Raw genomic sequence first — 13,893 nt, forward strand, 5'->3', positions numbered from 1 at the left:
CTCCAATGTCATCATATAGACATATCAAATTGGGATGCAATTATAACATATATATGTTCCACAAAACTGCCAGAAACCACACTGGCACTCTGGGAACAAACAATTGAAAACAAAACGGAAATTTCAAAATGGGCTGATATGGATAAAATCTTATCCAATCGTTTCCAAACCCTAGAAACCGTGACTGACCTAAGAGGGGATACAGTTTCCAAAACCTCGAAGCCACAAGTATCTCGTTCGACAACAGATAGATCTGCTAAAAAATTAGGGTCCTATCAGGCAAGTGCAAGTGTAGCCAAACCTACGTGTAAGATGTGCAAAAGTCCTGCACATCGAATTTCAAAGTGCGAAAAGTTCTTACGTTTAACACCCAATAAACGGTTTGAACAAATTAAGAGCAGCCGTGGGTGTATAAACTGCCTTTCTGCTGGCCATTCGGTGACAAAGTGCACCAGTCAAATGAACTGTGCCACATGTCATTTAAGACATCATACGCTGCTTCATATTTCGAATCAGCCAAAACCAACAAATACTTCTGACACTATCGGAGCATCTACCTCACGGGAAGCTCAAATACGACGCAATGCTGAAAGAGAAAACGCTCCGATTAATAATGTGAACTCATGTTTCGCAAACACAAATAAAGGGGTATTACTAGGGACAGCTCAGGTCAATATTCATTTTAATGGTGTTGACTATTCGGCGAGAGCCCTAATAGACTCGGGATCTGAATGTTCATTCATTACCGAGAAACTAAAGCGCAGAATTAATCTGCCATCCAAACACCTGCATGCCCAAGTTTCGGGCATCAATAATATAATGTCTGCACAAGTAAAAGAAGCGTGGAACATACAACTGCGGTCACCAACCGACCCATTAATCAAGATCAATACGATCATGCTGGTTTTACCACAATTGACAGGGAATCTTCCAACTTGCCAAATAAATGCAATGACTAGGCAAGCATTCCCTGACTTAGTACTGGCTGACAAACGATTCTTTGTCAATGAGCCAGTCGATCTAATTCTGGGCGGAGACATATACCCCCAAATTATGTTAGGCGGCATTAGGAAAGATGTGCTAAACACATTAATAGCACAGGAAACGGTGTTCGGCTGGATTTTGACAGGCCGGACAGATCCGGTTGATACAAATAAAACCCTAGTTTCATATTTTAACGAGGTCACGTTAGACAAAAAACTGGCGGCTTTCTGGGAGATAGAGGAAATTCCAAAGAAGAGGAGCATCAATAACGATGACACTTACTGCGAGGAGCTATACAGATCCACAACAGTTCGGAACAACGATGGCAAATACATAGTCTCCTTACCCTTTAGGAAAGAGTTTAACTTAGGCCCCTCATTAAGAAGTGCGTGCTCTCAATTCTATCGCCACGAGACACGACTTGCGAAAAACCCAGTCCTTCAAACGGAATACAATTGAGTTGTATCCGAATATGAAATTTTAGGGCACATGAAACAAATAGGCAATATTTCGCCAGACTCAAATGACTGTTACTTCCTACCTCACCATGCTGTTATAAAGGAGGAAAGTACAACGACAAAAGTCAGAGTCGTATTTAATGCATCTTGCCCTACCACTAATGGCAAAAGTCTAAATGATGCCTTATATCCAGGTCCGATTCTTCAATCCGACCTGACAATTCTTATACTACGTTGGCGGCTGTTCAAATACGTATTTAACAGCGACATAGAGAAAATGTATCGCCAAATATGGGTCAATGAAGACCAAACAAAATATCAGCGAATCATATTTCGCAAATGCCCCGAAAACCCAATTAACATTTACGAATTGAAAACAGTAACCTTTGGTGTTAATTGTGCTCCGTATCTTGCGATTCGGACGCTGCACCAACTGGCTGATGACGTGGAGACATCGCATCCAAGGGCAGCAGATATCCTGCGAAATTGCATGTACGTTGATGACGTACTCGCCGGTGGACACAGCATCGAAATTGCAATCAAGGCAAGGGACGAGATATCATCGGCATTGCAATCGGCAGGTTTCCCATTGCGAAAATGGACGTCCAACTGCAAGAAAATTCTACAGGGTAGACCGAAGCAACACTTATTAAGCGAGGATTTTCTTGAGTTTGAAGACACCAGCATGGTAAAAGCACTCGGTATCAGATGGAACGCTCATTTCGACTACTTCTACTTTGCAGCGAAACCATTTGATAATAACCCTACTGTAACAAAAAGGTCAATACTGTCTGCGTAAGCAAAACTTTTCGACCCTATTGGCTGGCTGGCACCAGTCGCAATTGTAGCCAAAATTATAATGCAATATATTTGGTTGGAAGGCACGGGTTGGGACGAAGAAGTATCACCAACTACTCTAGATCGTTGGACCGCATTTATGCAAAATTACGGAAAAATCAACGATATCCGCATACCGCGATGGGTTCATTTTACCCCAAAGGACAGCGTCGAAATACACGGATTCAGCGATGCTTCGGAAAAAGCATATGCCGCCACTATTTTCCTGAGGGTACAAACGAAAGATCAAGTCTTCACCAACTTGCTGATGGCCAAGACGAGAGTAGCCCCGGTCAAGACTATATCATTGCCACGATTGGAACTCTGCGGCGTAGTCCTACTTGCAGAAATGATGGAGTCGGCCATAGAAAATATGCAACTTTCCAATATTAAAGTAACCCTTTGGACAGATTCGACTATAGTACGGGCATGGATCCGAAAACCACCATGTTCGTGGTCAACGTTTGTGGCACATCGAATAACGAAAATCATCGACAAAGTTGGAGACAAAGTATGGCGGCATGTAGACTCTGCGTCAAACCCTGCAGATTTGGCGAGCAGAGGCCTCCTCGCTTCGGATCTAATCGACAATACTTTGTGGTGGCAGGGACCTTCTTGGTTACAAGAAGACAACGAAAATTGGCCAACACAAGAAGAAGATTACAACACGAATATCGAAGAAAAGAGGGCGAAAGTTCATGCAACATCGGTCAAAAACAACTTTGATCTTCTGGATAGGTTTTCCGATTTACCAAGGGCTTTGCGGGTTATATCCTATATTCTTCGGTTTTTCCAGAACACGCACCCAACAACTAAAGCCTCCTTTAAAAGGGATTCTCATTCGATAGCCTCTGACGAAATAGAAAACACAACACGAAGATTGATAACAGTATGCCAAAGGCAACATTATCAAGAAGAGTACGCAAATTTGAAGTCAGGAAAACTAATAAATGGCAAGAGTGAGATTTTACCCCTGAATCCATATATAGACCAAGAAGGCATCATTCGAACTGGGGGGCGGACTGGGGCATCCAAAGACATGTCTCATAACGAAAGTCATCCCATTATCCTTCCTTACACTTGCAGGTTATCCAGACTTATAGTCCAATCCTCTTATGAGACCACCCTGCATGGAGGGAACCAGCTGATGCTACGTCATATCCGCACTCAGTACTGGATCCCACGCGTTAAAGTCATGATAAGGTCGGTTATCCACAACTGTAAAGTCTGCACTATTTACAGGAAGCGGACACAAACGCAACTTATGGGGATCCTTCCGAAAGAGCGCACCACCTTTACTAGGGCCTTCACTAACACTGGGGTAGATTTCGCGGGACCATTCGATATAAAATCCTACCGAGGGAGGGGATGTCGAATTTCAAAAGGATATGTTTGCCTGTTCGTCTGCTTTTCGACGAAAGCCATCCATCTAGAAGCGACAAACGACCTTAGTACCGGGTCCTTCCTAGCTGCCTTCGCCAGATTTGTATCCAGACGAGGCTGTCCGAAAAACATTTACTCTGACAATTGTACTAACTTTGTCGGAGCTTCGCGATCGTTACGATCCGAGTTTAAGGCATTTCTGCGTGAAGCAAGGGACGGAACATTGAATAAATAAAGCCATCACACTTTAGAATAGCATTTTATACCGCCAAGCGCTCCTCACATGGGAGGTTTGTGGGAAGCGGGGGTAAAAAGTTTTAAGACCCACTTTAAAAAGATCGCGTCCGATCATAAATATACTTTCGAAGAGTTTACAACCCTCTTATGTCGAATTGAGGCCTGCCTCAACTCGAGACCTCTAAGTCCCTCATCCAACGACCCTTCCGACCTGGAGCTGCTTACTCCAGGCCATTTTCTCGTAGGTGGGCATCTTTTAGCTCCACCTGAACTCGATTGTAGTGAAAACCCTGCCTCAATTGTAAACCGATGGCAAAAGATGAAAGCCCTTCATCAAACCTTTGCAAAAGATGGAAATCGGAATATCTCACCGCGATCCAGAAACGGTATAAATGGAAACATCCACAATCCAACCTAAAACCCGGGGACCTAGTCGTCATAAAAGAGGATAACCTGCAACCAAACGAGTGGAGAATGGGGAGAATCGTCAACATACATCCAGGTTTCGATAACCGTGTACGTGTTGTTGACGTCAATACAATTAAGGGACAAATTAGCAGACCAATCGCGAAACTGGTACTACTTCCGCCCAACGACAACGAAAATGAACTTTAATAGTCCACCCTCCTTTATCCCAAATAACCCAGCTCTCGTTCACCGCGAACGAGGCCAACACAAAAATAACCCAGCTCTCTATCTCCCAGAAAGCCGTCAGCCGGCCCTCTTTCCGTAAGCAACAAAGAAAAAAAAACTGAAAAGGAAAAAAGGAATGACACGTGATCGCACGTCCAGTAAGGCGTTATGCCGATGTGCAGATGCGGACTGCAAGCACTGCACGTCGCACGATGGTCTTCGTGTATCGTTGTCCTGTGAAGAAAAAGAAAAGAAGTTATTAAAAATACGTACGTGGTTTTAAATTCCGTGCAGTAATTACTTAGTTTTTATTAAACGCTCCTATTTTTGGCAGGCCCCTGAGACTACCAGCCCGAGTGCGGTCGGTTGGGTCAGGAGACCGCCGACTGTTGTTGCTGGCATTCCGCTCACCATCAGTTCGGCGTATAGATCAGCGCCGAGTGTAAGACGAACTGGCGATGAACTGTAGAACTGCGGATCTGCAAGCCGCATAAATTCAAATGGAACGGCAACTTTTGGATCCACATTGGATGGCGGACTCAACCGATAGTGGCCGTTGACCACGGCGGCTTGGGTAGTGACATGAGTCGTTGACCCGAACTTGCCGCGCAGAATAAGTGTGCATTGCCCTGGTCCTTGGCGCTCTAACTGCAAATCGCGTACCAGCTCTGCATCGACGATGGTGCTGGCGGCGCAGGGATCAATGATCGCACGAACCAAGTGTAGGTGCCCACGCGATTCGACGCGTACGATGGCCGTCGGCGCAATGGGCACGAAAGACCGCATGATGGGTGCTGGAGTGGCTGGGAGCAGCCTGCCGGTTCGGAAGCCTTCCGGTGTACCACGCGATATTGCTTGCATATTTTGGGCGTCAGAATGGTATGGCGTCGATTTATCTCGCCGCTGCTGTCTTCCGCGTTTGGATGACTTGGTCGGGCCTCCTTGGAGTCCAATGTCGCGGTGCCTCCAGTTGTCTCGTTCGTTTCGACGTTTGTTTGCTTTCGCCGCGCTTTTTTCATGCTGTAACAGCGGCCGGAAACTGCGTATCCCATGATTTACCGTTGACGGTCTTGTCTCCGTTTTTGCTCGCTCTTCCTCCATTTTCGCTCTCTCTTCCTCCATTTCCTCTTCCTCCACCTGCTGAGCCCAGGATTTAGCCGGCCCCGAGAGGTTGATCGACAACTCATCGTCGGACGTGTTGTCTTCGCCGTTTGTGGTCGTCTCGTCGCTTACCGGTCGACGCTCATCTAAATGAAGCGTGGTGTGGTGCTTCTCTTGGCACCTCTTGCAGCGATACTTGCTGTTACATTTGTCCACGCGGTCAAAGGGCGACAGACAGTTTGGACAGTACTTATGCAGAAGTACTGCCCGCAACCTCTCTTCTGGGGAACTTTTACGGTATTCGGCACAGATCCTAAGGCTATGATCCCTGCCGCAGAGCTGGCAAGCACCGTCGGAACGCTTTGCGCCTCCCTCTGACTTGGCCAATAACGTTTGGTAGCGGGTCATGATCTGAAAGAATATTGGTATCATTGATCATGCCCAAATTGAGGTTGGCGGAATAATGTTTGGGTGGCGTAAACAAAAAAGTATCTCTAATATATTTTCGCAAGAGGAAAAAAAACATTTTATTGAAATAAAATTTAATTGAAATAAAAAATTAAAGGCCATAAATGAATACTTATGCGCGCAAAGAGACGAAGAAAAAACGGATTTAGCATGCATCCATGCGATGTGGCTGGTGCTTTAGCGCCTTTGGTGCATTTTATAATTAATTTTATGTCGGTAGATGTCGCCAAAGTAGTCCTAAAATTTATTTTTGATTTGTGGTGAACTTTGTTTTCACAACAAGTGGCCTGCCACCACACGGAACGGTTCGAAACCTGGCTGAAAAGGTGTTACAGAGTTGCACTTCCACCATTCAACAATATTTTTGACGTGTATTGTCGATAATGTTGACATTCGTGGAATTGAGTATTTTACATCTCGACCAAATGAATGATTGATCGAGATATGTAATACGCGACATGTGTGGCGTGTTGTGCTCGATATGTCGTGCGGCATGTAATGCGTGACGTGTAGTGCGGCATGTAGTGCGTGACGTGTAGTGCGCAAGATGATTGCGCATGAGGCCTAACGTTGAATTGCAATAATCATTGTCAGTCAGAAATTAAGTGTAGAGATTTTGACATCTGCTACGCTTTTCCATTTCCTGAATGAAAAAATGTCATTAATATAAAACACGCGGCGACTTCGTTTTGTAACGTCGTCGGGTCAAGTTCGATTTTCCCCACAACTCAACCGCGTGTTATTAAAGGACTATATTCATGCGGTTGAGAATAAAATGGCGGATAGTGTGGGAAACGAAATGGCAAAAATCTAATTAAAAATATTCAAAAATACTAAATAATTGAATCAGAAAGTATAAGTGAAAGCATTTGAAAAATTGGAATTTATAACCTGGCGTGGGCCACATAATACCAAATCGATTTACATATAACAATATTGAAAAAATGGCGTGGTGCCAATAAAAAACCTAACTTTAAATTTTAACAAATACATAAACTAACGGAATATCTGGCGTGACGCCATAAAAATTAAATTGAATTTTCAAATATACATACCTATATTGATAATATTGTGGCTGGCGTGGTGCCAAGGAAAAAAAAACCAAAAAATTAACTGTTATACAAATAACGAAATTGAAAGATAACCTGGCAGTATAAGGGCTCTTTAAAGCACCTTGCCAACCGACGCTTGCGTATGCGGTGTCAATTAAAACCAAAAAAAATAAAACACGCGGTGAGTAAGGAACTAGTTGATTTGAATTGTAATATGTAATGCTAATTCATTTCTCTTTCTATTTTCAGGTATTCTTAGAACAATCAACATTCACATCGGAATATTTGCCAAATAGCACCACTGCAACGTGGATAAATTTTTACCATAGACAACGCCTACTGGTAGAAGTGGATGCATTTTACGTGACTGATGAAATTTGCTGTCGATTTTTTATAATTCCACTATGGCATCCGAAAGTTTTATAGATGAACTCTATACATCTGAAAAATGTGATAGCGACGAAACTGTTAATGGCACTAAGGAAACCCCATAAAAAACAATTTTGCAAGCTATGCGTCATGCTAAAGCAGAACCTTTCCCCACCATATATATCGATAGTAAAGATCCAAATTCTGAAAGTAAATATGAAGTAGCTGCACAATCGCAACTAAAGAAAATACAAGAATTGTTTACACGTGAGGGCTACACAAATGCCGACTAGCAGCAGCGAGAAGCTGAAGATGCCGAAAAGCGTACTCATAACTTAGATGATGCGCGAAAGATTAAAATTGTTGAGGATCCGAGTTTGCCTGCCGCTCGCAGCATAAACATACGACATGGTGAAGAATATCGTGGCGAGCGTGTTAAGGTTTACGGTTGGGTACATCGCTTACGACGTCAGGGTAAAGGATTGATTTTTATAACCTTATGCGATGGTACTGGTTTTCTGCAGTGCGTACTTACTAATCAACTTTGTCATACCTATGAAGCGCTTGTTTTGACTACAGAAAGCTCGGTACCTTTATTTGGTACATTAAAAGCAGTGCCTGTTGGCAAATCGGCACCAGGTGGCCATGAACTACATGTCGATTACTGGGAATTGATTGGCTTGGCGCCTGCTGGGGGTGCGGAGACTATTTTGAACGAAGAAGCTCATCCATATGTACAATTGGATAATCGTCATATCATGATACGTGGTGAAAATACTTCAAAGATATTGAAAATGAGATCGGTTGGTATGCAAGCATTTCGTGGACACTTCTTCGATCGTGGCTACAATGAAGTGACACCCCCAACTTTGGTACAAACACAAGTTGAAGGAGGCTCAACTCTTTTTAAATTACAATACTTCAGTGAAGAAGCTTACCTAACTCAAAGCTCTCAGCTATATTTAGAAAATTGTTTGCCAGCACTTGGTGATGTTTTCTGTCTTGCGTAAAGTTTTTGTGCCGAACAAGCCGTACACGTCGCCATTTAGCTGAATATACGTACGTTGGAGCTGAATGTCCTTTCATAACATTCGTTGACTTATTGGGTCGTTTGGAAGATTTAGTGTGTGATGTTGTCGATCGTGTATTAAAATCACCATGGGGACATATCGTAAATGAGCTTAACCCCAATTTTAAACCACCAAAGAAACCGTTTCGTCGTATGAATTATGCAGATGCTATAAATTGGTTACAGGAAAACAATGTTACTAGAGACGATGGTACATTCTATGAATTTGGCGAGGATATACCGGAAGCGCCAGAACGAAAAATGACGGATACAATTAATGAACCAATAATGTTATATCGTTTCCCAGTTAATATTAAATCGTTTTACATGTCAAAATGTGCTGAAGATGCCAACTTAACAGAAAGTGTCGATGTATTACTACCCAATGTTGGTGAAATTTTTGGTGGCTCAATGATGATTTATGATAGTGATGAACTACTGAAAGGATACGAGCGCGAGGGCATTGATCCTACACCATATTATTGGTGTACAGACCAAAGAGTTTATGGTACACTACCTCATGGTGGTTATGGTCTTGGACTAGAACGTTTTCTTTGCTGGTTGTTAAATCGTTATCATATACGCGAAGTTTGCTTATATCCACGTTTCTTGGATCGGTGCAAACCATAAATGGAAGATAACACAACTCAAAGTGAAAAAAGGCAAAAAAAAGATAAGAAAAATTATACAAAGTTACAAGCTTGAGGCATTCAATAGATAAATAAATTGTGTTCTTGGATTTACAATATACCATTACTATATTTATTCATCAGCCGATTGTTATGAATCATTACGTTCTGCACGTAAAATATCTGCAAACATTACGCATATGTTACGTGGACGTTTAATGTCACAGGGTGTACCATTCGAGCAAACGCTCGATATTGAAAGTTTTTCATATTCAGTATTTTATGTATTCTATGAACAATATTTAGATATGTGGTCTGATACATTACAAAGTATGGGTATATCTGTGATGGCGATATTTATTGTGACCTTTGTATTAATGGGTTCTCGATATACATTCATCGTTGGTTGTTGTGATAACAATCACAATGATTGTTATAAATCTTGGTGGTATAATATATTGTTGGAATATATCATTGAATGCTGTGTCGCTGGTGAATTTGGTGATGGCTGTTGGTTTGGTATACATCGTGATCCTGAACAATTGATGGCGACTTTAAGAAAACTGCGTCGTCAACAGGATGCCAAGAAACGCAGAGGTAAATGTGCCGCGAAGAAAACGTTAAGATTTTGTTATTGTTATTATTTAATGGTTTTCTACTTCTCCTTTCTTGGCAACAGCTGAAGAGCCAACACCACAGCAAGACCGCTACTGCACATGAAGACGAAGTGGATGAGGGTGCTGAATCTGCGCCAGCATCGACGGAAGGGGTTAAAGAATTTTTAATACCGATACATTTGTGGAACGAGTATATTAATTATGGTGTGATGTAAAAATACATGTTTCTACAAATGGCAGACATCAGGAAGCCGGTCAAAAACTCAAATCAGATTTCGCCTCTGGTTTTTTTTTGCTTGTCTCTTATATCGTGATTAGTAGATTGATCCTGCGAAATATCCCCATTTACATTTAGCCCAATAGTCTGTACTTAGAACTTATTCTTTTATTACGTGTGTTCGGTTTTGCTGGAACTTCATTAGTTGTACTAATGCTTATGTTTCATCTTGGGGGAGTACACAATTTTGGGCAAATCCAATCGCTTCATTTTCACCATGACTGCCTTGCACACCTTTTGCGTATCCTGTTTGTGCAATGTTATGTTTTCATATATTTTTCATGAACTGCTATCATTTGGTGTGCCCTTTATCGTGCGCGTTTGGTTCTCGGGTATTGCTTTATTGGCATAGTCAACAATTTTATTATTTGCTTTAATAAATATTTTATTTTATTAACAAATATTTTATTTAACTGAACTTCTTAAGTCGAGAAATCTTGTAGAATAATTTTCGTTTTACAAATTTTTATTAACATATTTTGTAACGCCTATTTGATCTCTTTTTATATATTTCAAAAATCAACAAATTAACAAAGTTTTAACAAACAAAGTGAGTAAAGACCGTTACATTACCCCCTCCCCAAAACAAAAAAACAATTAATGTGAAAATTTTATAAATTGAAATCTACCACCTTTTTTTGTTTTCCGAAAAAATATAAGCTGGCTTTAGCCTATCGATTGAAATATTTATATTACTATTGTTTTTCCGCACCAAGAATGTTTTTCGAAAGCGTCTAATCACAGGAAATGGACCTTCATATGGTGGTTCCAATCCTTTTTTCGTCCTGTCTATTCTACTAAAAACGTGTGAGCAGGACTTCAAATCAGTAGGAACATACGACGTAATTTTAATAGGTTCTTTTTCCTCGGAACGAATATTTTCAAAATAATCACGAATTTTGTTAACAAAATTTAATGGATCAATATTTGTGGTGCCATGATTGGTTGGAAAAATTGCTCCTGGAACTTTAATATTCTCACCATAGCGCATTTTAGCTGGAGTAGCACGAATTTCCTCTTTGAACGTGGTTCTAAGACCTAGCAAAATTAATGGTAATTGTTCTGTCCATTTAACAGAATTGTTAGAACATCTTATGGAAGTCATTAGAGTCCTATGAAATCGCTCTACCATCCCATTTGCTTGGGGATGGTAGGGTGATGTCCTAGTTCTTATAGTACCTAGAAAATTACAGAGCTCGCGAAACAACTTGGACTCAAACTGAGAACCTTGATCTGTTGTGACAAAAGTTGGCACACCAAATCTAGAGACATATTCCCTTACCAAACACTGAGTAACAGTTTTAGCCTCAATGTCCTTTAAAGGATAAGCTTTTGGCCACCTTGAAAAACGATCAATTACTGACAAAATGTATCGGTACTCATTGGATGGTGGTAAAGGTCCAACCAAGTCTATATGTATATGTTCGAAACGACCAGGGGGTATCGGTATCTTTTCTAACTGAGATTTCGTGTGTCTGCCAACTTTACATTTTTGGCATTGTAAACATTGCTTAGACCATTCATTTATATCTTTATTAATTTTAGGCCAAAAAATATAAACGAGTGCCTTTCTTCCGAGTTGATCTAATACTAGGGTGGGAAATATCATGAATTAAATGAAATATTTTCTTTCGAACAGTGGAAGGGACGTAAGGTCGGCATATGCTAGTAGACAAGTCACACCAAAGGAGCTTGCCAGGGGAAAATTCTATTTGTGTTAATTGATAAGATGAACTTTCCGATTGATTAGCTGTTAAGTGTTTAAGCTGTTCATCGAGTTCTTGCTCTTTAGCAAAAGTTTCAAAGTAAGGAATATCCAATTTAACAGAATCTATTCCTGGTCGCGATAATGAATCTGAAACAATATTATCACTGCCTTTAATGTATCGAATATCTCCAGTGAATTGTGAAATGAAATCCAATTGGCGAGCTTGCCTGGGAGATCGTTCAGTTTTTGTGAAAAGAGCTGTTGTAAGGGGTTTATGATCCGTAAGAACAAAAAAATCTCGGCCCTCAACAAAATATTGAAACTGTTTAATTGCTTCGTAAATAGCTAAAAGTTCTTTGTCGAAAGTGGAATACTTTATTTGAGCTGGGTTCAGTTTTTTGCTGAAAAATGACAAAGGCTGCCACTGGTTATTAACATATTGCTGTAAAACACCCCCTAATGCTGTGTTTGAAGCATCAGTGCTAATAGAAAATGGGGCGTCCGCTTTTGGAAATGCCAATAATGTTGCATTTGACAATGATAACTTTGCAGATTTGAATGCCGTTTCACACTCTTGGGACCATTTAAACTCCTTACCCTTTGTAATTAGCTTCTGTAAATTTGTAAGATGTGTATATAAGGGAGACAAAATTTTTGCAAGATTTGGAATGAAACGATGATAGAAATTAACCATACCTAAAAATCTTTGTAGCTGCTTGATTGATGTAGGAGCTGGAAACTCTGTAATAGCTTGAACTTTTTCTTTAGTAGGTCTAATCCCATTAAAGGAATTTTTATGACCAAGAAAAATTAGTTCTTGAACTCCAAAAATACATTTAGAAGCCTTAACCCTGAGGCCAAATTCAACTAATCGCTTAAAAAGACTACGAAGATGTGACTTGTGTTCCTCATGAGATTTGCTGAAGATCAGAATATCATCAAGATAGACATACACAAAGTCAAAACCTCTAACTACTTGGTGCATAAAGCGCTGGAATGTTTGCGCCGAATTACGCAGACCAAATGGCATAGTCGGAAATTCGAACAAACCGAAGGGGGTTATGATTGCTGTTTTATGAATGTCCTCTTCTGCTATAGGAATGTGATGATAAGCACGACAAATATCTATCTTTGAGAAAATTATACACCCTTCAAGAAAATTTGAAATGTCTTGAATATGGGGAATAGGATATCTGTCTGGAGTTGTTATTGCATTTACTTTCCTATAGTCCCCACAAGGTCTCCAGTCATCGATACCTTTAGGCGCCATGTGCAGAGGTGACGAGCATGGTGATCAAGACGGACGACAGATTCCTTTTTGACACATAAAATCGAACTCTTCTTTAGCAATCTTAAGCTTTGCAGGATGAAGTCGTCTAGCTTTGTGGATAGGCAAATGACCCTTTGTTATGATACGATGGACAATATTGTGTTTAACAGGGAGATTAAAATCTATTTCATTGAGAAGAGCTGGAAAATTTTTCAATATATCACCCCAGTTAGAACCAATGTTAAAAAATTTTGGCGTAGGAAATTGTTTCTTTGAAAGGACTCCTGAAACCGTTATATTAGTTTTTGGATCAATAAGATTTTGGGATTTGATGTCTATTACAAGACCATATTTATTTAAGAAATCAGCACCAATAATTGGCTCTGTGATTTCAGCAATGTAAAATAAATGTGGAAAATTACGACGTAAATTTAAAGTTAATGTAAATAGTTTTGATCCAAAAACATCTATGTTTGTGTCATTCGCAGCGGAAAGAACTTGTGTTGGTACCTTCGAAACTTTGGAACAAAACGATTTCGGAATGGCGCTAATGTCTGCACCAGAATCAATTAAAAATGTTAACTTAGTATTTGGGTCAAAAACAAATAAGTGACTAGAAGGAAAAAAGCTACTGTTCGTCGCTTTTACAGTAGTATCTACTGGTTTTTTGAGTAACTACAGGGTTGGATACATTTATTGAGGCCGCCATTGGTCGCGCTAAACAATCCAAAGCAGTGGGCCCAGACGGCATAGCCCTGCCGATGCTTAAAAACCTAGGGAAAGAGGGTTTCAAATATTTAG

The 13,893-nt window shown here is 40.6% G+C and overlaps 1 protein-coding gene and 1 pseudogene across 5 annotated transcripts in view; one reads left to right on the forward strand and one right to left on the reverse strand.

The window, feature by feature from the left end:
- Positions 1-3,331: 3,331 nt before the first annotated feature.
- Positions 3,332-13,893, reverse strand: part of LOC137250188 (uncharacterized) — a 194,398-nt gene continuing 183,836 nt past the window's right edge. For all 5 annotated transcript variants that reach the window (XM_067782586.1, XM_067782585.1, XM_067782583.1 and 2 more), the window contains 2 exons: positions 4,834-6,044; positions 3,332-4,766 (listed from right to left, as the gene is read on the reverse strand). In XM_067782586.1, coding sequence (XP_067638687.1) covers positions 4,854-6,041 — 1,188 coding nt within the window. In that variant the 5' untranslated portion in view covers positions 6,042-6,044 and the 3' untranslated portion in view covers positions 3,332-4,766; positions 4,834-4,853. The remainder of the gene's footprint in view (positions 4,767-4,833; positions 6,045-13,893) is intronic.
- Positions 5,321-10,841, forward strand: LOC137250183 (asparagine--tRNA ligase, cytoplasmic pseudogene; annotated as a pseudogene).

The sequence above is a fragment of the Eurosta solidaginis genome, chromosome 4 (genome assembly GCF_040869045.1).
Source record: "Eurosta solidaginis isolate ZX-2024a chromosome 4, ASM4086904v1, whole genome shotgun sequence".
NCBI lineage: Eukaryota > Metazoa > Arthropoda > Insecta > Diptera > Tephritidae > Eurosta > Eurosta solidaginis.